The 27,997-nt window shown below is 41.6% G+C and overlaps 1 protein-coding gene across 1 annotated transcript in view; it reads left to right on the top strand.

The window, feature by feature from the left end:
- LOC138974746 (polyketide synthase ThaQ-like) overlaps window positions 1-27,997 on the top strand; it is a 201,450-nt gene that overhangs the window by 164,363 nt on the left and 9,090 nt on the right. The window contains exon 6 of the mRNA XM_070347473.1: window positions 2,430-2,590. Coding sequence (XP_070203574.1) covers window positions 2,430-2,590 — 161 coding nt within the window. The remainder of the gene's footprint in view (window positions 1-2,429; window positions 2,591-27,997) is intronic.

A 27,997-nucleotide genomic window follows, 5' to 3' on the forward strand; every position in this document is an offset into this window, starting at 1 on the left:
GCCACAATTTACAGAGTTTCTGAATAAATGCTGCAAGAAAAACCAACAGAGTGAACAGTTTTTAAATATACTAATATACCTATAATTACCTTATGACATGTGTGGTACAGTGGCTGCTAAAACGTCCGTTACACCTGTCTGCATATATTAGGTGACAGCCCTGATGGAGACTGAAAAAAAATTCCTTTGTCAGTACCCTGTGTATGAGTGTGGTCGGGTATGTTCTGGAACTATTATTAATTATAGCACTCCCTATGACCACACACATGTGCATACGGCAACATATGTTGCACGGAGGTGGGGGAGGGGGGGGGGCTTTTAGAGGTGTAGTTGTTGGACTGTAGTGTAGAGGCTGGTTGGCAGTGCTATGGGGTGAGGGTGGAGCTGGGGCGGAGAATATATCGTATGTAATTGAATACTAATAAGCATGATAAGTTAGACAAGAGTTAAAAACTATGTTGATCGCCACAGACATTACATAATGTGAAATCACAAGCATGTTACTGTACCTTTCGTTTTGCCATTGAGATTGGTAGAGGGCAATGTTGATTGGTGAACACAAATTGCATTGATCACTGCATCACCATGTGGTCAATCCCCTTTGATCTGCAGATTGCACCGGCACAAACCAACACAGTGTTATGATCGTAAACAGCCCACATGGCCAATAAATCTAAGAACACAAACACTAGATAGATCTAATCGGAGAGCCTGCAAACCGAGTCATGCTTTTGAAATTCAATGAAATTCTGTCTGTCAATGAAGCAGATAGATCTATCCTTGCGATTGTTTTTGCAAGCAGATAAATGTTTGAACTTCACTTATTCGGCAAGAACAGGTTAAAAATTGCCTTTTTTTCAGACAAGTGCAGAATACAGGGTATCAAACGAATCGAAATGCCCATTGGTTAGAATAGAGAGCAGGTCTTGTTCTTTCGAACGAAATATGATTTGGCAATGTACACAATGTTTTAGATCTACCCCCGCCGCAGTTTGTCAACAAACACGTCGAAAACGGCATCCTATTTTGGCCCTCAAATGACGGTACTGGAGATGACGAAGATGACGGTACCGGAGATGACGGTAACAAAGATGACGGGCGCTCGCATTTTGCCTCGCAACACAGCCAGAAGACACCTGACTTAATGCTTTTTTTGTTGTATGCTCATGTGAGCGAACACCATATCACAAGATGGAAAATCAATTGTTTCTCATTAATTTGCCAGAAAAAGCCGGTAACGGAGATGACGGTTATGGAAACCCCAAGTCTATGTTCTCTCTTTGTTGCCTCTTGGCTAGACTCAGACACACTTCAGCTGTAAACAAAGACCTGTTCCTAAACCAAAAACGTTTGAAAGTTGTTTTGAGCGTATTCGTGTGTAAAAAGTCCCTCAAAGTGGAATGAAAAATTATTCCCGAAAAAAGTTACTGCATTTGCGTCTATTTCCCCGGACATTTACTTTTAGCAATCATTATGGCGAAGGCTCACAGGGACTTCCTGGTGCACAGAAATCAGGGCCGGACCAAGTTCGTTTGAGGGGGGGAGGGGGGTTCCTACTGAAGGCAGGGGTCCAAAGTCCACATTTTTTTTTTCTCTGAGAGGTACATTGGATGGCCAGGGGGGGGGGGGGGGTTCCGGAACCCCAGGAACCCCCCCCCCCCCCCAGATCCGGCCCTGGAAATGACTGCAGCAACAACACTGACGATCCTGTCATTTAAAATGATAGTGCATGTGATTAGAAAGAGCTTGCTTATATTTTTAAACTAAATTCACATTCTTAAAAAGCACGCCAGGACAGCAACGAAGATGACGTTTTTGGTAGTATTTATTGCTCTCAGAACTAGGAGTAACTAGGAATTTACATACATGTATGTGCCGAAGTTAGCTCACGGCCGACCATATCATAGGTAATAAAAATGTATCCTTGTCATCTTTTTGTACTAGCTGCAGGGCCCCCGGACAACGAAAAAACGAAATGGTCGCTCTCACACCACCCCGTCTCTGTATTCTCTGCTCCATCCACATCTGAATTTCGTTCCGCTGCCAGACTTTTCGATTTTAGAGACGCTCCAGGGTGGATTTCTTTTAATGGCAAAGACAATTTGAATGAAATGACACTGGAATGAATGTTTTAGTTACGAAAATAGGTGCAATAACGTTTTTGTCGATTTTACTACCACGGAAAGAAAAAGAAAGCTCATGCACACTGTTTTTAGATTCGTCTCTTCAAAAGGTTACACCAAATACATTCATACAGGTATTCAAGCTGTGATAAAAGGAGAGCTTATCAGACGGAATATTAAATAAGGCAACCTATCTGAAGTTTTCCAGATTAGCGGTGATGTAATTGTCCAAATAGTCATGCAATTGTGAATTAAAATCAGTTGTTCTCATGTATAACTTCTCAGCATCATTTACTTCTGTTTCAGTGTCGAGGGTTTCGATAACAGCCTGTACGGAATCAGTGATATTGAGGCCTCAAAAATGGATAATCGCCAGTGCCTTCTGCTGGACTGCACCATGATGGCGTTGCAAGATGCCGGCATTACCAGGGAACAGATCGCTGGGAGCAACACAGCCGTGTTCGTAGGTGTGTTGCTACTACTGTTCTCTCGCTTTGTCTCTGTCTCTGTCTCTGTCTCTGTCTCTGTCTCTGTCTCTCTCTCTCTCTCTCTCTCTCTCTCTCTCTCTCTCTCTCTCTCTCTCTCTCTCTCTCTCTCTCTCTCTCTCTCAGAACTCATCATTCATGCCACATAGCACTTGTTTGTCTAGTTGATCAGTGGTTGAGCAAGATCAACGAAGATAAATTATGTGCTGCTCTTTTCGTTGACTTTGCTAAAGCATTTGATGCGATTCACCATGACCTACTTCTTAGGAAACTCGCACTGTGCGGCCTTAAAAATGATATAATATAGACGTTGCGGGGAAGACGGGACCGACAACGACGACGGAACCGACACAGGTGTGTTGCCGTTCGGCGTCATCGTATGCGGGGAGAACGGGCGCCAGTGGCCAGAAGAAGAAAACTCCTGGACGCCCGAACGAAGGGTTTTGATACGACGTGTAGAGACGAAGCCCCTCGGGGCATGTTTTGGGTGGTGGGGAACACGCATTTCAGTGATATGAATTATTCGTCTTGCACCTTGGTCTTCAAGGTCTGTGACAGACGGGCGCTGTGGCGGAGTGGTAAGACGTCGGCCTCTTAATCGGAAGGTCAAGGGTTCGAATCCTGGCCGCGGCCGCCTGGTGGGTTAAGTGTGGAGATTTTTCCGATCTCCCAGGTCAACTTATGTGCAGACCTGCTAGTGGCTTATCCCCCTTCGTGTGTACACGCAAGCACAAGACCAAGTGCGCACGGAAAAGATCCTGTAATCCATGTCAGAGTTCGGTGGGTTATAGAAACACGAAAATACCCAGCATGCTTCCTCCGAAAGCGGCGAATGGCTGCCTAAATGGCGGGATAAAAACGGTCATACACGTAAAATTCCACTCGTACAAAAACACGAGTGTACGTGGGAGTTTTAGCCCACGAAACCAGAAGAAGAAGAAGGTATGTGACCTTATACAAAAAAACAGCTGTTGCGTTAGCCCAACGGTATAACGCTGTTCGTGCGAACAGAAACATGCACTTGTGTACGAACGGAAACATGGTGTATGAACGGAATCTGCATGTTTTCAAAAGACAAGTGATTGTACAAAAGCCATGGGTTTCTATAAACTTTTGTTCGGGCGAAATGTCGTTACAGGCAATGGTTTTGGTGATCATGTGCAAATCAGGGGTCAGATTCGATAATAGAGTGAGAAAAACAAGAAAATGAAAAAAATCAGGCAATTTTGCCAAGTACGGCCCGCGTGTGTTATCATGATGATTACTAGCACCTTGGTACTTATCGTACACATAGCCCAACCAATTAGCTAACTTATTCTTGCAATATCACAAAAGCGCGCTGCCCACACGACTTTCCGCCACGTTTTCCCCCAAGCAAGTGTCAAAAATGAGGCTGTATGAACGGAAACATCCTGCGGATGAACGGAAACATCCGGTGTATGAACGGAATCAGTTGACACACCGTGAGCATGGAAAGCAATAAAACTCGTGCAGCACATGGAGGTTCAAACCTTTGCTCTGGGACGCCCCTCTCTACTGTGGTTAAACAAAATAACGCAAACCAGTGCCGCGCCCATGATTGGGGGGGGGGGGGGGGGGGTGGTGGACGGAGAGCGGATGTGCGTATGTGTGTGAGTGCCTGTCTGTATGTGTGTGCGGGCGTTACTGCGGCTGATGGGTTATATGTCGACCAAAGGAGTGGGATTCTAAGAATTATCACTAAAGATCGAAAAATATCAAATTCTACCGATGTCGCTAAGCATCACATGACTTTCAGCGATATCAGCGAAACACTACTGGAACTAGACCCTGTGGGATTCCCTGTATACAGAAAATCCCCTACATGAACTCCACCTTCAGGGAATCCCACTCTTTTGGTCGACATAGACCCCATTAGCGTTACTGCACGGCGTGTGAAATTGTGCGTCTGTTCGATGTGTGTGTGTGTGTGTGTGTGTGTGTGTGTGTGTGTGTGTGTGTGTAGGTGGTTTTACCGACAAATGGGGACGATTGTCACTGGAGAGCAGTCAAATGGGGACGCTTCCGACAAACGGGGACGTCCCCATTTGTCGGCCCGTGCGACCCCATTTGACTGGATTTGAGCAGATTGAGCGACCCCATTTGACTGCTTCCTAGCATCCCTGTGGACAAACGGAGTTGATTTTCACACAGATTCATACACAGATTTTAGCTCTGCACTTTGTGGTCTGCTCAACTAAACCATGTGATTTTTATCATGTGACTTCAAATGACTTTACAGTAACTGCTTTCATCAGAATTCAGTTTCTATTCAAATGCAGTCAAACTTAAACATTTATTTGAATTAAAAAAAACGAAAGTTATTGCATTTAATATATTTTATTAAGAGTATTTTGAAAGAGTTCTGATTATTTGATCACGTTTTTTTAGGTTTTTTTTTAAACAAAAACAAACACAGAAACATATACATTCCTGTAAAAAAAAAATGATTACAATTATTTTGTTATGAGATTTATTTTCGGTTAATTCGAAGTGTTGTGTCTCATTATTACATCTTTTTTGTCGTGTTTATTGCAATTTTTATTTATTTTATTCATGTAACCCTAGGGGTATTTTGAAATAAATATTGACTTTACTTGACTTATTGCGAAGTATGAACCGCGTAGGTGCTTTCTTGTTACTTTTAATTTAATAAATGTCATAATACTACCAAGATGAAGAGAGATGTACGGAGGAAGGGAGATAAATGGGGAGAGATATATAGGAATGGACTGAGTGTAAGGGATGGAGAGAGAAGGAGAAAAGAAGGGAGGGAGAGAGAGAGAGAGGGGGGGGGGGAGAGATTTGGTGGGATTGAGGGAGGGAAAGAAGAAGAAAGCGAGAGGGAGTGTGGAAGGGAGGGAGAGATGAAGATAGGGAGGGAGGGAAAGAAATAGTGGGGTGGAAGGAATGAGAGGGGGGAGAGAGTGAGATATGGAGGGAGGAAGAGAGAAGGAGGGAAAATGAGAGAGTAGAGAGGGGAAGGAAGGATGGAAAGAAATAGTGTGAGGGAGGAAGGGAGTGAGAGAGGGGGAGATAGGCAGGGAGGAAGAGAGTGGGAGGAAGAAAGAGAGAGGGGGAGGGGTATAGAGAGTGAGATGGAGGGACAGAGGGGAGGGAGAGAGAGGGTAAGAGGGAGGTAGATTGTTGGCGGTAGGAAAGATGGAATAAAGGGGGCAGGGAAGTCGTGATATATATTGAGAGAGAGGTACGGAGGAAGAGAGGGAGAGAGAGGGGGCAAAGGAGGGAGGGAGAGAGAGAGGTACGGAGGGAGGGAGAGAGAGAGGGAGCAAAAGAGGGAGGGAGAGAAAGAGGTAAGGAGGGAGGGAGAGAGAGAGAGGGAGCAAAGGAGGGAGGGAGGGGGGAGAGAGAGGTACGGAGGGAGAGAGAGAGAGAGAGGGAGCAAAGGAGGGATGGAGAGAGATAGGTAAGGAGGGAGGGAGAGAGTGAGAGGGAACAAAAGAGGGAGGGAGAGAGAGAGGTACGGAGGAAGGGAGAGAGTTTGAAACTGTCTACCCGAGTTGTTACCGCAATTAAAAAAAGCCGCCGTTGGCTACTCGGGTGGTGTCTTATCGCCTTCAAGAGTATGTCAAGTGTGTGTCAAGTGTGTGTGGGGTGCGCTCAAGCGCAGAAGACAACGTGATTGCATTCGGCTAACTGAGAGCCGTCCCGCCCGCCTGGTACGTTTAGCAGTCGGTATAGCAAGATGGTAGTGTAAGAATTGTCTTTATTGGTGATGTAGAGATAGCACAATGTAATTAAAAAAATAAATTTAAAACTAACATGAGTTTAAAGGTTGTGAAAGACAGGTTGTGAACGTTAGTTGGGGCCAAAACTGGCAGCCGCAAACACATAATAACAAACAATCAATATTATGATAGATATATACTGGATAAATAATGTATTAAAATGTGCATCTTGTAGGTGATTGTGCTTTTATTAATTTTTAGATTTGTTTTCCCTGTTAATGCTGATGCCACTGTTGTTGGTGTTTTTTATAGGAAGAAAATGGTTTTGTTTTATAAAAAACGCTGGCGCTGGACCTGAGTACGCTCCCCCAGTATGAAAGTTTTTGTCTTGTGCACGTGGATTTAAAAAATAAATATTTATTTTACACAATTAAAAAAATTATTAGAGTAAAATAAAACATTAAAACGTTCATAATAAACAATAGTAAACAAGAATTTAAAAAAACAAAAACAAACAGACCGCCCATGCCGGGAATCGAACGTGGGTCACTTGGATTTAAAAAAAATATATATTTTTTTTAATTTATTTTACACAATTAAAAAAATTATTAGAGTGAAATAAAACATTAAAACGTTCATAATAAACAATAGTAAACGAGAATTTAAAAAAAATATATATATAGACCGCCCATGCCGGGAATCGATCCCCGATCACTTTGGCCATAGACTCTCTCGTGCTCTCTTTCTCTCTTTCACCGAGACCAATAGTTTCTTTGCCGAGACCAAATCCCCATCGGCTGTCTTGCAAATCATGCTTTTCTCGTGCTCAGCCGCCTACAAGTCTCCCCTTTAGTTCAGTGACTGGCTGTTCGCAAAGCGACCAGCCTCCCCCGCAAAAACTCCCACCGTTAAGAGCGGCTTTTGTGTTTTGGGGGGCATTTAGGTCCCAGGTAACATTATGAAGTTTTAATACGATCAATCGGACCTATTATCAAGTTAGTGTATCAACTTTTGAAAGAACTGCGCCCAGTAGTTTCCCAGCAATAAGCCTTTAAGTCGAGACAGACACACACACAATTAAAGTCTGCTGGACCCTAGTACTGCGTACTCGGGGAAAATGTTCATTATGTACATTGCTTTGTAATTTTGTTAACACATTTATTTTGTGAAACGCCCAGAACCATGTTAGGATTTGCGATACATAAAAACCTTTATTATTGTTTTATTTTTTCATTATCAGTATATAAGAGGGACCACGCTTATATCGAAACTGCAATTTAAACAAAATTAATGTTGAAGAAATCAAAAATACATCGAACACATTTCACGCTTTGATGTAACTTCTGTTTCCAGCTCGTCACAGACAAAGCCCAAGTGCGAAGGCCTGTCTTGAAGCAGAAACGCTTTTGGTGTTCTAGTCGCTTCACACCTAAGTCAAGTGTCATTCAGTCCGTCTCTCACAAATTTACACCTATCCGCGAAAACTGACAATAGGCCACGATGGGCCATGTCAGGGAACAGAAGTAGCTCGCTGACTGTATGATTTTTTCCCGAGATTGTATTACCTCTCTGGGCCATAAGATGTGGACTACCTTGGGATGGGACAATAAAGTAATGATAGAGAAAAATCTAATATATTCCTTGACTTTGGGGTAGCGCGACTCTGTTGCTGCTAGCTTTCATGTGGGAGAAATAGGCCCTGTCGGAGAACAGAAGTAGCTCGCTGAGTGTCTGATTTTTTTCGAGCTTTCATTACCTCTCTGGGCCATAAGATGTGGACTACCTTGGGGTCAAGGCAGGGTTTCTTTGTTACGTGTAAGGATTACCCACATGACAAGCAAACAATACATAATTTGTTTGATCTTATCGAGGTTATCGTTCCGAATAAGTTGCTGTATATACTGTAAACATGAGTGTTCCACTTTTAAACACATGTTTAAAACACCTGTTGTGAACACTGAATGAATAACTCTTTTACAAAAATAACACACATGAATAACACACACTAAATAGTGTTTACCATTTGTGCTACTTTTACCAGTTGAATTAAACAAACTTCCCCAACAAATCATTGCGACATATTACGCACCCAAATTAAGGCATTTATTCCCATGTCATTTCGTTCTATTTGTCTATGCTACTACCCGTGGTATGTAGTCAAAATAGTCGGAAAGTTTCAAAGCAAACTAACAAGTCCTTGCTGACATACAACGCTTTTTGGCATAATGCCCCTCGTAATTAACGCAAAAACTCCCGTTTTTGACCGCACATGCGATCGACACCTGCATCAGAAGGAATAGCATAGAACACAAAATATGCGAGCGTGTGAACCCGCGATTTACAAATCACGTAAATGCGCCGGATATGTTCTTGTCATCTACAAAGTCAAGGGATCTATTAAATGTTTTCAATAAGGAATCAGAAAGGCCATATACATTCCGCTGCGCGCATATCAATTAAAATCCTTTGGCAACAAATTATTGCGACAAATTACGCACCCAAATTAAGGCATTAATGCCTATGTCATTTCGTTCAATTTGTCTATGTACTGCCCGTAGTACATGTAGTTTGTAGGCAAAATATTCGGAAAGTTTCAAAGCAAACTACCAAGTCCTTGCTGACATACAGCGCTTTTTGGCATAATGCCCCTAGTAATTGACGCAAAAACTCATGTTTTTGATCGTGAATGCGATCGACACCTGCATCAGAAGGAATAGCATAGAACACGTAATATGCGAGCGTGTTAACCCGTGATTCGTAAAAAATGCAATCCTGGAACGCCGAAGAAGAAGAAGAAGTAAAAATGTAAAACAATGCCCCGCGATTTACAAATCATGTAAATACGCCCGATATTTTCTTGTCATCTCCAAATTAAGTCAAGGGATCTATTACATGTTTTGGTTCTTATTTCATTACTTTTTTGTCCCATCGCTGGGAAATTCGGGTCAATTTCCCCCAATGGAAAGCTAGCAGGAACAAAGTCGCGCTTCCCCCAAATCAGGGGATCTATCAGATGTTTTTTCTTCTTTACTTTATTGTCCAATCACTGGGAAATTTGGGGCGTTTCCTCCCTGTGGAAAGCTAGCAGCAAAAGAGTCACGCTACCTCAAAGTCAAGGGATATATTATATTTTTGTTTTTCATTACTTTATTGTCCCATCGCTGGGAAATTCGGATCGCTTCCTCCCAGTGAAAAGCTAGCAGCAACCGAGTCGCACTACCCCAAAGTCAAGGGATATATTAGATTTTTCTCTCTCATTACTTTATTGTCCCATCGCTGGGAAATTAGGGCGCTTCCTCCCAGAGGAAAGCTAGCAGCAACAAAGTCGCGATACCCCCAAGTCAGGGGACCTATAAGGTTTTTTTTCCATTAATTTATTGTCCCGTCGCTGGGAAATTCGGGTCGCATTCTCCCAGAGGAAAGCTAGTAGCAACAGAGTTGCGCAACCCCAAAGTCAAGGGATCAATTTTATTTATTTAATTATTTTAACTATTTTATTGTCCCATCGCTCGAAAATTCGGGTTTGTTTTCTTTGTTATGCTAAAAATCGTAATATTTTATCTATCGGGTCCAAACCACCTCCACCACCCAGCGTGGACGGCTTCACTGTGTCACAATGTGGATGCAAAGAAAGACAAAAAGATCTACTGAAAGTGCACACGCCGAAGATGTGCAATATCTAGTAAAACTGCAGACGGGTCACCTGCAGACGCAGCCGTGTGTGTATGTGTGTGTGTGTGTGTGTGTGTGATCCAACAGCGTGCTTACAACAACAACAAACAAACAAAAACACCTAATAAAAAATGTTTAAAAAAAAACACAATAAACAACGCGTTAAGCGATATGGAACAAATCAGTCAATCTGTCGCTCGAAACAAAAATATCAACACTAAAAACCAGCCAAATATGACGTCATGTAAGTAGTTTTGACAGCATCGCTGATCACCTAACTTAATTCTGTTTTCACATATTAATGTTTAAAACAAACATAAACTTTGAAAATAATTCTCTGAGAATGTTAGGACAGTTCCACTCATCCTGAACTCAGGTCAAAATGAGTTCAGCTCATTCTCTCCCTGACAGGATGCCTTGAGTTTCCGATTTTTTTAAAAAAAATTAAATTTTTTTTTTATTTTTTATTTTTTTTTTACATATTTAGAGCTTTTTGTAATGTATTATTGATATAAGCAGATTCGCGATCGTCGATAATGACTTTTCATGGTGTTTTGTAATTTTTAAATTACAAAGGAATTGATATGTAAGCTAAGACAGTTTCAAGCGAGCTATTTTTCGTGGCTGTATTTACTGTGCAAACAACTCTAAATATGGCAAAAGTGTCACGTGATAATCAACCGTTTGGTTTCGGCGCTCACTGGAGCAGACGATTTTTTCTGTAACCAGTTGACAGAGATGAAACCATATATTACGGTCTCCTTCCGGCAGCAGTCCCAAAATTTCGACTTGTTTTGACCTTAGAACGATGTCTTTATCATAACTGTGAAGAACAGAACGGAGATCACTGTTGAAGTCGGCCAATCTGCAATCATTTTCGTCTCGCGAACACTGATCTCAAATTTAGATCAGTGCTCGCGAAAAACATATGAGAGATAACTCTGTATTTTGGGGGGGATAGATTCGCGTAGGACTGTAGGCTAGTGTCCGGTCAGAGAGACAACTGGCAATAGCCGTGGAGCGATGCTTATCAAAATGAGTTCCACTGAGTCCACCATAATCAAATATAGTGCCGAAAAATTAAAGCTTCTTTTTTAATACAGTAACAGGATAGATTTCTCCCCCGAAAACTACAGAAAATTGGCCATTTTGACCTCCATAATGTAACATCTTAAAAGTAAGTGTAGTTGGACCTGTCTTTAACGACAGTTTGAAACTGTCTACCCGAGTTGTTATCGCAATTTAAAAAAGCCGCCGTTGGCTACTCGGGTGGTGTCTTATCGCCTTCAAGAGTATGTCAAGTGTGTGTGTGGGGTGCGCTCAAGCGCAGAAGACAACGTGATTGCATTCGGCTAACTGAGAGCCGTCCCGCCCGCTTGGTACGTTTAGCAGTCGGTATAGCGAGATGGTAGTGTATGAATTTTCTTTATTGGTGATGTAGAGATAGTACAATGTAATTAAAAAAATAAATGTAAAACAAACATGAGTTTAAAGGTTGTGAAAGACAGGTTGTGAACGTTAGTTGGGGCCGAAACTGGCAGCCGCAGTCCGTTTAGACATGTGATCGCAGTTGACAAGTAAGCAATATCATAAAACATGTCGCGTATACGAAATTACTACATTCAGTCAACCCTTCGAACTCACATTAGGCCCCCCAAAAAAAGGTGTGGTTACGGTAACATAGCCCAAACAAATAGGGTAGGAAGATGGGCAATCACTTTTTTTTAAACTTTTTTTCTAATGTGTACAAATTAAACCTACTTGACAGGGAAATAAGTGTGCGACTCGAGCGCTTTCGCTTTCATTGCGTTTTCTGCACTCGTTTACTTGGTTTTTGTGTGTATTTGTTTGACAAATGTAATAAAAAGTTATAGGGTCGGCCCAAAAAAATAGGGTAGGTCGGGTTACCGTAAACACACCTATTTGTTTTTTAAGCCTTATAAAAGACAATACGAAGACAAAACTCAATACCTGTGTCGATTTCATACCTGACGGCAACCGCTGTCGCGTTCACGCCACAGAAAGTCAATATAGCGCAGTAGTGTAAAGCGCTTCTTAGGAAATTGTGCTTTTTCTATTATATTCTTTTTTTTCGAGCTTGTTTTACTCCAAACAGGACATTAAACGTGGTATGATCGGACTAAAGATTCAAACACATACGATACCGATTGGCTTCAAGGGAGCCCGGGTAGCTCAGGTGGTGGACTTGTGATCTTAGGGTCGCGGGTTCGAATCTCGGCCGTAGCCCAGATATGTCATATACTACAACAACAAAAGTTCAGTGAAAGATAGAAACGCTTACTTGCGTTGCAACTTTGAAAACATTTAAGAGTATTTCGCAGTCGGCTGCAGGTCGAACATCATGGAAAATTACATATGAAAATCCGGACGAGGAAGTAAACTTTACCAAAACATTATTGCGAGAAATGTCGCGACAAAACTGCCGGTTGTTGTTCTTTTTTTTTAATTTTTTTTATTTTTTACCTCAAATGCACTCGACATCTGCATGAGTAGGAATAGCATCGGAACACAAAATACGCATGCTAACTTAACAATATAAGATGTTTGATGGGTTTTTGACAGACAAGGAGACCATATCGTCTTTTGTTTCATCTTTTTATCGACCAAGGCCGAAGGCCGCGGTTGATAAATATGAGACAAAAGGCGATATGCTCCCCGAGGTCCAACAACAAAATGCTGGTCTGACGACAAGCCACCAAACATCGTTTTTGTCATCATTTTGGTTGTGCAACAAAATGCACAATAACGCACAGGGAGACGAATTTTTAGAATCCAACTCCGGGCCACAAAGCATCGTCACAGTAGCTCGAGATAACACGTCAACCTGTGACGTCAAACGTAGCTTGTTGACGCTTTTCTTCGTCTGAGAATGTACGGAGCTGCGATAATACACGTGTGTGAATTCAGTAAGTGTTGAGCATATTTCTTTTCTTTTTAAGTGTTTATGACTTTTCGTTGTGGATTTTGCGATTACAGAGATAAGTTGCAAATTGACTATGAGTCGCCGCGGTAATTATCAACATTGTCATTGATTGGGTCTTTGAGAGTGAATGCTTACAATCGTTGTCCTCGGAAACAAAAATCCAAAGCCGCGATGGTTCCACACATCAAACAATCAGCCTGATTGGCTTTTACTTTGACAATCCACGTTTCACCTGAAAGCTCAAACCCATTCACCACCTCGATTTATTGCATGGGGAACATGAGATTTATTTACCAGGTGTTTGTGAATGAAAACTCGTGAAAATGATGACAAGACAACCTTTCCGGGTTTTTTTTCTGTCGATTGTTGGGATACCCTTATTTGATGAGCGGTGGGATGGGGTGGTTATTCTTGGTATAATTATTACAGTATGTTACTGATTATCAGTAAACCCCAAAATGAATTTATGACAGTGATGTCACCCATCTCCAGTTAGTTAATTACACTGGCGACGGGTGACAGCACAGTCCGTCATCTTTTGAAAAATTTCTTAAAATTACTTCTCGATGTTTCCCAAACAAACAAACAATTGTTATGATAGATACTGAATAAATCATGTAGTTGAATGTGCATCTTGTACGTGATTGGGCTATGTTAATGGTGTTTTGTTTAAAGCGAAAAAATGGTTTTGTCTTAACCCTTAGGCTGGTTGTCGCGACATATGTCGCGCTACTTTACGTATACTGTCACCTGGTTGTCATGTCACCTGGTTGTCACAACATATGTCGCGCTACTGGCTCAGTCTGTTTGGTCGGTTCCGATTACCTCCCATGGCTGCGAAAACCTATATGACCGTTTTTTGTTATTTTTCTCTCTGTTATTGTTAATTCACCAGTGGCTATGTAACATGTGTTACAGAATTGCACCATGTTCATCATGTACATCACTTTGTATTTGTTTATTTGCAATGTTTTTAATTTTTTTTGTGAGACGCACAGAACCATGATAGGATTTGCGATATATAAAAACCCTTGTTATTATTCTTCTTCTTCTTTTTATTATTATTATTATTATTATTATTATTATTATTATTATTATTATTATTATTATTATTATTATTATTATTATTATTATTATTATTTTGTTTTTGTTTTATCTATATATTTTTATTTTATTTATGATTAATATTACCATTATCAGTATATAAGAGGGACCACTTTTATACCGAAACTGCAATTTAAAAAAAAATAAGTTGAAAAAATCAAAAATAACATTTCACGCTTGATTTAACTCCTGTTTCCATCTCGTCACAGACCAATTGCGAAGGCAGAAACGCTTTCGGCGGCCTTATCGCTTCACACCTAAGGAGTCAAGTGTCATTAAGTGCGTCACTGACCAATTCACACCTCTTGGCGAAAATTGACAATAGGCCACGATAGACGCTGTCGGAGAACAGAAGTAGCTCGCTGACTGTCTGATTTTTTCCGAGCTTTTAAAACCTCTCTGGGCAATAAGATGTGGACTATCTTGGGATCAAGGCGGAGTTTGTTTGTTACGTGTAAGGATTACCCAAATGACAGGCAGACAATACATAATTCGTTTGATCTTAGTGAGCTTATCGTTCCGGCTAGTTGCTGTAGGCCTATATACTGTAAACTGGAGTGTTCCACTTTTGAACACATTTTTAAAACACCTGTTGTGAACACTGTATGAATTACTCTTTTACAAAAGTAACACACATGAATAACACAAACTAAATAGTGTTTACCATTTGTGCTACTTATGGCCAGTAGAATTAAACATACTTCTCCAACTAATTATTGCGACAAATTACGAGTGACGTCTCTTCGCGTTGACGTCAAAGATTGCATGAGGCTTTTGGAGTCTCTCTCTCTCTCTCTCTCTCTCTCTCTCTCTCTCTCTCTCTCTCTCTCTCTCTCTCTCTCTCTCTCTCTCTCTCTCTCTCTCTCTCTCTCTCTCTCTCTTTATTTCACTTTTGTAGTTTGTCCCTCTTTAGGGCGAGGGCTGGATGTAAAAAAGCAGATCACTGCTTAATCTACTACCCTCGTTAAATAAAGAATTGTCATTCTCTCTCTCTCTCTCTCTCTCTCTCTCTCTCACACTCTCTCTCTCTCTCTCTCTCTCTCTCTCTCTCTCTCTCTCTCTCTCTCTCTCTCTCTCTCTCTCTCTCTCTCTCTCTGGATGTTTATATGCAATGATTATTGCAACTATGCTGCAATTTCCACACTATATTGTTTTTCCCATTTTTGAGTGTGTATACAAAACCATAACCTTTTTTCTTATTACTATTTACATTATGTTCGTCTGTAAGAAACAATAACCTTGTCAATTTTACTATCTGGGCGGGGATATAGCTCAGTTGGTAGCGCGCTGGATTTGTATTCAGTTGGCCGCTGTCAGCGTGAGTTCGATCCCAGGTTCGGCGGAAATTTATTTCAGAGTCAACTTTGTGTGCAGACTCTCTTCGGTGTCCGAACTCCCCCCCGTGTACACTACATTGGGTGTGCACGTTAAAGATCCCACGATTGACAAAAGGGTCTTTCCTGGCAAAAATTGCTTAGGCACAGTTAATAATTGTCTACCTATACCCGTGTGACTTGGAATAATAGGCCGTGAAAGGTAAATATGCGCCGAAATGGCTGCAATTACTGGCCGTATAAAATTTCATCTCACACGGCATCACTGCAGAGCGCCTAGAACTGTACCCACGGAATATGCGCGATATAAGCCTCATTGATTGATTGATTGACTATCTATATTCTGTGCGTCTGTATTAAGTGTTTGTATAAGGGGCAGGTTGTAAGATTAGGCTTTGCCTAAAACCTCTATCCTTTAGTAATAAAGTTCAGTTTCAGTTTCTCTCTCTCTCTCTCTCTCTCTCTCTCTCTCTCTCTCTCTCTTTCTCTCTCTCTCTCTCCCTCTCTCTTTCCTCTCTCTCTCTCTCTCTCTCTAATTGAAATGGGCCCAAGGCCCAATCAATAAACCATCCAAACTCCAGACTCCAGACTCTCTCTCTGTCTCTCTCTCTCTCTCTCTCTCTCTCTCTCTCTCTCTCTCTCTCTCTCTCTCTCTCTCTCTCTCTCTCTCTCGCTATGATCTCTCTTGCTTGTTTTGTCTTAAATAGCGTTTTACTTGCTCCCATGGGGTCGCCTTCACGCGGCGGGAGTGTTCCCACTGAGCTTCCCCACCCCTTTACTTCTCTTCTTTTGTCTTATTTCTGCCTTACCAGTCCTTTCACCTATATTTCCTTCCAAGAAAACTCTCCCTACTATTCCCTGCAGTTTTCGATTCCTTTCTTGTTGTCTTATTTCTACCTGACTGGATCCATCACCTCTATTTCACTTACCAAAAGTCTTCTTTTCCACATCCTTATTTCTCTTCCCCCCGCATGTCGTAAGTGGCGACTAACGGATTATGTTTCTCCTTTTACCCTTGTTAAGTGTTTCTTGTATAGAATATAGTCAATGTTTGTAAAGATTTTAGTCAAGCAGTATGTAAGAAATGTTAAGTCCTTTGTACTTTTGTTTGTTTGTTTGTTTGCTTAACGCCCAGCTGACCACGAAAAGAGCCATATCAGGGCGGTGCTGCTTTGACATATAACGTGCGCCACACACAAGACAGAAGTCGCAGCACAGGCTTCATGTCTCACCCAGTCACATTATTCTGACACCGGACCAACCAGTCCTAGCACTAACCCCATAGTGCCAGACGCCAGGCGGAGCAGCCACTAGATTGCCAATTTTAAAGTCTTAGGTATGACCCGGATATGCGCCGAAATGGCTGCGATCTGCTGGCCGATGTGAATGCGTGATGTATTGTGCAAAAAAATTCCATATCACACGGCATAAATAAACCCCTGCGCCTTGAATATGTGCGCGATATAAATTGCATAAAAAAAAAAATCCCTGCGCTTAGAAGTGTACCCACGGAATACGCGCAATATAAGCCTCATATTGATTGATTGATTGATTGATAATTTTATGTCTTCATAACCAAGGTCATGATGAGCTTTTTATAATTTTGGTTGGCGCAAATGTGTCTTCACTGTAACTAGCTACCCCCCCATCCCTCCCCTCTCACCTACCCACACCCCCTCCCCTTTGTCTAAAAATGTGAAGGGGAGAGGTGATGGAGGTTGAATAGGAGCTTCGGTGTGCTTTAACTGGTAGTCATTTGTTCAGCCGAGTTATCTATCTTCCTTGAACAGTTTATGATTTTCCCGGTCGGACAGATTGTTTGATCAACTGACCAGGCAAAGTGATTACCAAAGCCATGCTAGCTGCTACCTTGGTTAAAGTTAACGTAACTCGAGAACGGCAGTGAAGTACTTGCGGCCTTCTTTTCATTTTCCAGGAAGCAGCGCGAACGAGTCCACTTCACACCTTGGAGTTGGTTTAAGCGTGTTTTATTCAATTTCTCATACACACGTTTCAAACAATAACAACATTAAGAACGTTAACAAGCAGAGTGCTTATGGACACGTTCTTGAAATGATAATCAATACACATTCCGATAGCAAAACATGGCGAACAAGTGATAGCTTCAACACTTATCTTGATAATCTTTAATTATATGGAGTTGTGCTTGGTTTGACCATAAACATTATCTTGTCAAGGACGTCGTAAATTGCCCCTCGGTGAAAACAGCTGGTATTATGTGCAAGTCGGTTTAGTTCAATGATATTTTAGCAAACAGACACCGATGAAGATATAAATGCACGTTTGCTCAAGGGGACTTCCTGTCTCGGGGATGATGATGATGATGATATATCTCTCTTTATTTCCCTCTCTTGGAGAGTTTGCTGCGTGATAGCCTCTAACCCTTATCATTGTATAACAACGTTCAATCATCATCGTCATCGTCATCTCTCTCTCCCGTTCTCTCTCTCGCCCCACCCCCCCCACCGCCCCCCTTTCCATCACTTTCCCCAACTTAGTATGTTCTAAACGAAGACTACTTTCTTTACACACTCTTAAGTTTACATGTATTATTACGTTTTAGTTTTGCAAGTCATTTTCCTCTCGAATTTTTTATCTTATTTAGTGTAACACTATTTGCTGTCTGTCCTCTTATTTGCTGACTTCTTTTTTTTCTTCTGTTGGTTTAAACAAGATTTTATTAAGGACATACAGGGTGGCATGTATATGCGATATAAACAATTGTGACCACACAATAAGCTAAACTTATATTAAGTGTGTTTATAAATATGTACATCTAGATAGGAATTACTATTTCACGTTATGTCAATGTCAGAGAGTTGCTTATCTCCTTGTTATAAATGTTAGACAGACAAGATACAATTTTTACCCCCAAAAAGAGGAAAAAATACAGCAAAAGAAACAGAGGATGTGACAGAAGACGGGAAGGGAGTTAACTTTATTTTTCAGCAATATCGGGGATATATAAGTCGGTAAGGTGGGTATACAAGCATTTCAGAGAGACGATGACTGTCACAGACTTGCCAATTCAATGTTCCTGCAGCAGCAATATTTTCATCCAAAATGTTGTCCAAACTAATTAAGTTGAGATTACTCATTTGAATACAAAGAAAACCCTTTAGAAAGATTCACTCAAACTTGATGAAAACCCCAGATGAAGCATTTGTTTGACATCTGTTCTGAACTTCCCCTCCCCTTCCTCATTATATGGGTACCTCTCAAGATCGGCAGTGAAGTACTTTCGGTCTTATTATCATTGCCCACGCGGCAGCGTGCATGATTGAGTACACTTCACGCGTTCGAGTCGTGCTTGAGTCAAGCACGTCGTAAAATAACTGTCGGTGAAAACTGTACAAGACAGCTAGTATTATGTGTAAGTCGGCTAAGTTCAGGGATATTTTAGGACACAGAAACCGATCAAAGTGTAATGCGCGTTTGTTTAAGGGGACTTCCAACTTCCAAAGGATTTTATAAAAATGCGCGCGGCGGAATTTGTTATGGCTTCTTTGATACCCGATTTTTCAAGGGTTTGAACCATTCGTTTATTTCATTTATTTAATTCCCCTCCCTGCCCCTCGGGCCTTTCATCCTCCCCCTCTACCCCCACCCTTTGCCTCCCATATGTTTCTGAGTTCATTTCGGTTCATGCAATGTTTTGCTGAGAGCAATTTCTTGTCCCGATGTAACTTTTTCGTACTCTGATCGGTCCTCGTGGATTTTAAGTAGACAACAGGTCACGGTCCAAGTATTCTTGTAATTGGTCAATCCTTTGAGAAGTTTATGGCGATGCTTCAAGAAAGAGATTGGTCAGTTGGATGTGAAAAACCTATGTGGCAAGTTGTAAAGAGGATTTTCCTTCTCAGACAGAAAGATTAGCAGCGAAAAAGGGAAGTACCAAAACGTTGAAATTATCCGGGTGGGCGGATACATCTTTGTCACTTCTGGAGATTCTTTTCTTCAAAATGTGTTTCTTTTGCCATTTGCAATGAAATGTTTTGTGACTCCATTAATTCATCCGATTTCTTTTATGCAACATAATCTGTCTTTGTTTTTGTGACTTTTAAAAATGTTTACATTCAAATTAACTTTTATTTGAAAAACTTCTTTAAAAAAAGAAGAAGAACAAAATAGAAAGAATCCATGGTCCATTAAACTCTCTGATCTGAGTAGACATTCGCTCTTTATTTCCTGCGATTTAAAACAGGAAAAAAAAAGGATGAAGGGAACATTGTAACACATGCAATTTCAATCAATCAATCAATCAGTGAGGCTTATATCGCGCATATTCCGTGGGTACAGTTCTAGGCGCTCTGCAGTGTTGCCGTGTGAGATGAAATTTTATACGGCCAGTAAATGCAGCCATTTCGGCGCATATATTTACCTTTCACGGCCTATTATTCCAAGTCACACGGGTATAGGTAGACAATTATTAACTGTGCCTAAGCAATTTTGCCAGGAAAGATCCTTTTGTCAATCGTGGGATCTTTAACGTGCTCACCCAATGTAGTGTACACGGGGGGGGGGGGGGGGGGGGGGGGGGGGGGGGGGGGGGGGGGGGAGTTCGGACACCGAAGAGAGTCTGCACACAAAGTTGACTCTGAAATAAATTTCCGCCGAACCTGGGATCGAACTCACGCTGACAGCGGCCAACTGAATACAAATCCAGCGCGCTACCAACTGAGCTATATCCCCGCTATATCTATATTTAAGCGCTATTTTCTGTGCTCTCTCTGGCCGATGTGAATGCGTGATGTATTGTGCAAAAAAAATTCCATCTCACACGGCATGAATAAATCCCTGCGTCTTGAATATGTGCGCGATATAAATTGCATAAAAATAAAAATAAAAATAAAAGATAAATCCCTGCGCTTAGAAGTGTACCCACGGAATACGCGCAATATAAGCCTCATATTGATTGATTGATTGATAATTTTATGTCTTCATAACCAAGGTCATGATGAGCTTTTTATAATTTTGGTTGGCGCAAATGTGTCTTCACTGTAACTAGCTACCCCCCCCCCCCCCCATCCCTCCCCTCTCACCTACCCACCCCCCTCTCCTTTGTCTAAAAAATGTGAAGGGGAGAGGTGATGGAGGTTGAATAGGAGCTTCGGTGTGCTTTAACTGGTAGTCATTTGTTCAGCCGAGTTATCTATCTTCCTTGAACAGTTTATGATTTACCCGGTCGGACAGATTGTTTGATCAACTGACCAGGCAAAGTGATTACCAAAGCCATGCTAGCTGCTACCTTGGTTAAAGTTAACGTAACTCGAGAACGGCAGTGAAGTACTTGCGGCCTTCTTTTCATTTTCCAGAAAGCAGCGCGAACGAGTCCACTTCACACCTTGGAGTTGTGCTTGGTTTGACCATAAACATTATCTTGTCAAGGACGTCGTAAATTGCCCCTCAGTGAAAACAGCTGGTATTATGTGCAAGTCGGTTTAGTTCAATGATATTTTAGCAAACAGACACCGATGAAGATATAAATGCACGTTTGCTCAAGGGGACTTCCTGTCTCGGGGATGATGATGATGATGATATATCTCTCTTTATTTCCCTCTCTTGAAGAGTTTGCTGCGTGATAGCCTCCAACCCTTATCATGGCTGCAATTACTGGCCGTATAAAATTTCATCTCACACGGCATCACTGCAGAGCGCCTAGAACTGTACCCACGGAATATGCGCGATATAAGCCTCATTGATTGATTGATTGATTGATCATTGTAAAACAACGTTCAATCATCATCGTCATCGTCATCTCTCTCTCCCGTTCTCTCTCTCGCCCCCCCCCCACTCTTTCTCTTTCTCTCTCTCTCCCTCTCTCTCTCTCTCTGTCTCTCTCTCTTACACACTTTCTCTTTCCTATTCTCTCTCTGTTTTGTTCTCGTTTCTCTGAAAGATTTGTTTTAAACAAACACGTAGGAAAGAAATCTGCAGAGCTGTTGCAATTGTGTCTTTTATCTCTATCTTTTTCTTTGTTTTTGTTTCGGTTTTTTACTGTATGCCTATCTGTCTGTCTGTCTGTCTGTCTGTCTGTCTGTCTGTCTATCTCGCAGGTTACTGTCTGTCCGTCTGACCGTCTGTCTGTCCGTCTGTTTGTCCGTCTCTCTCACTCTGTTTCTGTCTTTCTCTCTTACTTATTTAATTACCCCAACTCTCACACTCTCTATCTCTCTCTCTCTCTCTCTCTCTCTCTCTCTCTCTCTCTCTCTCTCTCTCTCTCTCTCTCTCTCTCTCTCTCTCTTCCTCCGGCAGCACATATTTTTCGCTCCAGCAATTTACTTGAAAAAGTGAAGAAAATGCCTGTCGTTGGAAGCTACCTTGACAGGCCTGCCAGCTGACCACTACGTCAAGTACTGGAAAGTCACAGTCACACTTTAACTGCTCAGCACAGAGAACCAACAGGCCGCCATTTGCAGAGCTAGTCTACGCAACGTAAAAAAACCCAAAACCTTCGCAGCTCAGACGTGACAGACAATGATCCCAACAATTTAACAGCAAAGAGGTATGCGTTTCTTCTGTTGATACAGCTGATCGATCATCTGCGAAATCATGCCAGCACAACATCAGGCATAATTCACACAAACACGTACGACAAAGTTCACGACGTTAGGAACAAACAGAAAATGAGACTACACGCCGGCGAACGCATTGACAGTGAGGCAAGCTGTGTTGTGAACATTGAAGCACGTGAATCACGGAGCCACATTCCATCCAAGGTGACGGAACCTGCCTTGCAGCAATCCATTGACTCCACGTGCGTGGCCCCTGGCAGTGACAAGGACAGGTATTTTACGTCAGAGAGTGATACAGAGGAACCTGTGGAAAAGCAGTTGACTAAAGCTGAAAACGATGCTTTAGAAAGGGAGTACAGTCTAGGGGAAGTAAAAGCACTTGCTTTAGAAATTACTACGAACCCCAGAACACGAAAGAAAGTGAAAGGTGTGCAAAACAAAACAAAGAACAATTCTTTGATTAGACTGGTGTACACTGCTTGTAAAATCAGATCACTTCATGTTCACCTACGATTGTACCAAAGCTGAAACACTGAACTGGACGTTATTCAGGGACAAAGCAGACATGAGTTATGATGAATCAGAACGACTGGCATTTATTGAGGAGACTGCAGATGTGCGACGAACACTGTACCATGTTGAGATAAATCATATCGCCAAGGATTTGCATGCACTGGTTACACTTCTCAGAGCCTACCTTCAGACTTGAACTTTGATCGCTGTTGTATCACATTTACGTATCATTACATGCTGTTTCTCTTGCCAAACTTGTAAAGCACTACTACTATATTTTGCAGCTGATACTGGTAAAACGTTAATACACTATGATTGTATTAAAACATTATTGTACACAATGCACTGGGAACATTTTCAAACATAATGTGGTTAACTTCTATTTCACTTCAATGAGCGACGGCGGGATGAAAAAAATAGTATTTTAGCATTTCTTATTCTGTTACAGTGTTAAGATAAAGATCAATTCAATCCAATTCAATTTAATTCAATTCAATTCAATGCAATTCTCTCTCCCTCATTCTCATTCTCATAAATCAGACTCAAACCATCCGTTGTCAGGGTCGTGAATGCTGCTGACTGGATTGGAGATACTCTTAAGTCGCCACTACTTCTATTATGCAGCTGATACTGGTAAAATGTTAATACACTATGATTGTATTGAAACATTATTGTACATAATGCACTGGGAACATTTTCAAACATAATGTGGTTAACTTCTATTTTACCTCAATGGGCGAGGGCGGCATGAAAAAAAGAGCATTTTAGCATTTGCTATTCTGTTACAGTGTTAAATCATTGTATGCGTGTGTGTGCAAGTGAGTGTGCGAGCGCGTGTGAGTAATGTTGGTAGTTTAGCATTGGTTTTTTTTCCCTTTTATTGTTACATGTTTGTCTAATAATTTACAATTATTATTTTGACATTATTTCAAACCTGTTATATTAAAATCGTCCGCCAAATTTAATTTGCTTTTAAGAGTACGCTTATAAGCCTAGCTTGTTGTTCTCCATGTTTCTAATTTCATGTATGCGGCAATAGTTCCAACGAAATTTATTGAATAAAAACTTGTTTTTAAACCAAGATAAAGATCAATTCAATTCAATTTGATACAATTCTCTCTCCCTCATTCTCATTCTCATAAATCAGACTCAAACCATCCGTTGTCAGGGTCGTGAATGCTACTGACTGGACTGGAGATACTATTATGTCGCCTAGCGCCATGTAACTGATAAAACCATTCATAGCACAGCGCAGAGTAGCCTATAGCTCTGCGGTAGCTCTGCGGTTTTGGACGTCCCCATTTCACTGCTGTACAGCAAACATCGCCCCCAAATACCTGTGTCTGTGTGTCACCGACTTAGTTGCTCTGCAGAGTGTGTGTGTGTAATGCTGCTTTGCTCTGCTGAGTTTGTGTGTTATACCGCTTTGCTCTGCTGAGTGTGTGTGTGTGTTTGTGTTAATTACGGTCTGTCTGTCTGTATATTCTTTTGTCTGTCACTCAAGGGTAAGGGGGGGTCCTTAACCTCTCCTTTGTTGTCTCGGTCTGTCTCTCTGTCTCTGTCTACCTAGCCTGTCTCTGTCGCTCTTTCTGACTCTCTCCCTCTCAGCGGAGATCAAAGCCAATGAAAAACACACATCTCTGAAGCAGTTTTAGCTTGTGCCTCCAAATGACTGCTGTACAACAACCAGACCCCATCTGACTGCTGTTTGGGAAACAGTCCCCAATTCACTGCTGTACACCATTTACGTATCATTACATGCTGTTTCTCTTTCGAAACTTGTAAAGCACTACTTCTATTTTGCAGCTGATACTGGTAAAATGTTAATACACTATGATTGTATTGAAACATTATTGTACATAAAGCACTGGGAACATTTTCAAACATAATGTGGTTAACTTCTATTTCAACTCAATGGGCGAGGGCGGGATGAAAAAAACAACATTTTAGCATTTCTTGTTCTGTTACAGTGTTAAAGAGAAAGATAAATTCAATTCAATTTAATTCAATTCAATTTAATACAATTCTCTCTCCCTCATTCTCATTCTCATAAATCAGACTCAAACCATCCGTTGTCAGGGTCGTGAATGCTACTGACTGGATTGGAAATACTCTTATGTCGCCTAGCGCCATATATGTAACTGATGAAACCATTCATAGCACAGCGCAGAGCGATAGCTCTGCCGTAGCTCTGCGGCTTTTTGGACGTCCCCATTTCACTGCTGTACAGCAAACATCGTCCCCAAATACCTGTGTCTGTGTGTCACCGACTTAGTTGCTCTGCAGAGTGTGTGTGTGTAATACTGCCTTGCTCTGCTGAGTTTGTGTGTTATACCGCTTTGCTCTGCTGAGTGTGTGTGTTTGTGTTAATTACTGTCTGTCTGTATATTCTTTTGTCTGTCCGTCTGTCACTCAAGGGTAAACCGGCACGGTTAGCCTAGTGGTAATTAAGGCGTGATCGGGAGGTCGTGGGTTCGAACCTCGGCCGGTGTCACGATTTCATCTTTCGCCTGTGTACATATTTCCCCCTCGATATTTACTCGAGACTGAAATGTTGTTTCCTGGTAAAATTAAGAAGGGAAATTATTTATGGACGAAAAGCATGTCAGTTTCTTGCATGTGAAAAAAATTGGTTGTGAAATTAAATAGATTTCACTCCCAAAATCGAATTCTTCGAAAACGTGTACCGAGTGGTTACGTCCCTTGAGTAAGAAGGGAAACATTTTAGGATGAATCAAATTTCTAAGTTAAATAAAATAATTGGTTGGACAAATTTGGCCCCATGAATGTAAGGTACACAAGGTCGCTCATCAGTACTATCGAAGGGTGTTTTTTTTGTTCAGTGTAGAGTTTATACTAGATCAAGGAGGCCGAAAATCGAAATATCAACACGGCGAAAGATGAAAACGTCACACCGGGTCATACCTAAGACTTTAAAATTGGCAATCTAGTGGCTGATCCACATCCCATTTTGGTGCAATCCCATTTTGCCGCCGTCCCATTTTTTGCCCCATCCCATTTTCGCGACATTTCACAAGCCAAGCGTCATTTTATAAAATGTATAATTTTGGATGATTAATGAGATGAGGATGATTGTATAATGATGATGCTATGGATTTCCAATTTGGATTGAGACAGGGCATTTTACTAACATGTCATAACAATAGCGCGACATCCCATTTTGACACCATATCCCATTTGGCCGCCATGCCGTTTCACCGTATTCCATTTATTCCCCATTCCATTGTCGCGACATTTCACAAGCCAAGCGTCATTTTACTACAGTGTCATAACAATAGCGCGTCATCCCATTTTGACACCATCCCATTTGGCCGCCATCACATTTTTTATTTATTCTTCTTGCCAAGCCTCACTATACTACTATACTGCGTTATTCAACTAGGAAGACATTCCGTTTACGCCAAATTCCATTTTTGCCACAATCCAAAATGCCGCGAAATAGAGATGGCGGCAAAATGGGATGACGGCAAAACGGCATGGCGACAAAATGGAATGTGGCGCTAGTGGTTTGACACGGTGGTAAAATGACACATGGCCTATGAAATGTCGCAAAAAATGGGATGGGGGTAAAATGGGATAACGGCGAAACGGGATTGCGCCAAAATGGGAAGTGGAGCTAATGGTACCTGACATGGTGGTAAAATGACACTTGGCCTGTAAAATGTCGCAAAAATGGGATGGGGGCGAAATGGGCTAACGGCGAAACGGGATTGCGCCAAAATGGGATGTTGAGCTATTGGTACATGATATGGTGGTAAAATGACACTTGGCCTGAGAAATGTCGCCAAAATGGGATGGGGGCGAATTGGGATAACGGCGAAACAGGACTAATAGATCCCTTGACTTGGGGGTAGTGCGACTCTGTCACTGCTAGCTTTCCACTCGGAGGAAGCGACCGGAATTTCCCAACGATGGGACATCCTAGTAATGAATTTTTTTTTTTTAATTCTTAAAATTAACAGAGTCGCGCTACCCCAAAAGTCAAGGAAATTCGTGTTTGTCCCTTGACTTTGGAGATGACAAGAAAATATCGGGCGCAAAAACGAGATTTGTAAAATTTTTCACAACATATGTCGCCTAGCGCCATGTATGTGATGAAACCATTCATATAGCTCTGCGGGAGCTCTGCACTTTTGGACGTCCCCATTTCACTGCTGTACAGCAAACATCGTCCCCAAATACCTGTTTGTTTCTAAAAAATCACGCTGGAGGTTGCATTTTATGTAATAACCTCCTGAAATGAGTTTTGACACTTTAGAATGGCATGTAAAATGACACATAACCTATGAAATGTCGCAAAAATGGGATGGGGGCAAAATGGGATAACGGCCAAACGGGATTGCGTCAAAATGGGACGTGGAGCTAATGGTACATGACATGGTGGTAAAATGACACTTGGCCTGTAAAATGTCGCAAAAATGGGATGGGGGCGAAATGGGCTAACGGCCAAACGGGATTGCGCCAAAATGGGATGTGGAGCTAATGGTACATGATATGGTGGTAAAATGACACTTGGCCTGAGGAATGTCGCCAAAATGGGATGGGGGCGAATTGGGATAACGGCGAAACAGGACTAATAGATCCCTTGACTTGGGGTAGTGCGACTCTGTCACTGCTAGCTTTCCACTCGGAGGAAGCGACCGGAATTTCCCAACGATGGGACATCCTAGTAATGAATTTTTTTTTTTTAATTCTTAAAATTAACAGAGTCGCGCTACCCCAAAAGTCAAGGAATTTCGTGTTTGTCCCTTGACTTTGGAGATGACAAGAAAATATCGGGCGCAAAAACGTGATTTGTAAAATTTTTCACATTATATGTCGCCTAGCGCCATGTATGTGATGAAACCATTCATATAGCTCTGCGGGAGCTCTGCACTTTTGGACGTCCCCATTTCACTGCTGTACAGCAAACATCGTCCCCAAATACCTGTTTGTTTCTAAAAAATCACGCTGGAGGTTGCATTTTATGTAATAACCTCCTGAAATGAGTTTTGACACTTTAGAATGGCATTTAACGCTCATTGAAGTTTTAACAAACTTTCTAACACCTAAAACATTCATAGCACCGATAACGTAATTCTAGCTCTGCACTTTGTGTACACATACGTCCCCATTTCACTGCTGTACAGCAAACATCGTCCCCAAATGTCTGTTTTTCTAAAAATCACGCTGGAGGTTGCATTTTATGTAATAACCTCCTGAAATGAGTTTTCACACTTTAAAATGGCATTTAACGCTCATTGAAGTTTTAAGAAACTTTCTAACACTTAAAACAAAAGAGACCCCAAATGCCTGTGTTTTGAGCAAGATGGCATTTTGATACACAGCCGACCCCAAATGACTGTAAAACCACCTATGTGTGTGTGTGTGTGTATGTGTGCATGTGTGTGTGTGCGCGTTAGTGTGTGTGTGTGTGTGTGTATGTGTGTGTGTGTGTGTTCGTGTATGTGTGTGTGTGTGTGTCCATGTATGTGTGTGTGTGTGTGTGTTCATGTATGTGTGTGTGATCAGTGTGTTAATGTGTGTGTGTGTGTGTTTGTGTGTGTGTGTGTGTGTGT

The sequence above is a fragment of the Littorina saxatilis genome, linkage group LG8 (assembly GCF_037325665.1).
Source record: "Littorina saxatilis isolate snail1 linkage group LG8, US_GU_Lsax_2.0, whole genome shotgun sequence".
Taxonomy (NCBI): Eukaryota; Metazoa; Mollusca; class Gastropoda; order Littorinimorpha; family Littorinidae; genus Littorina; species Littorina saxatilis.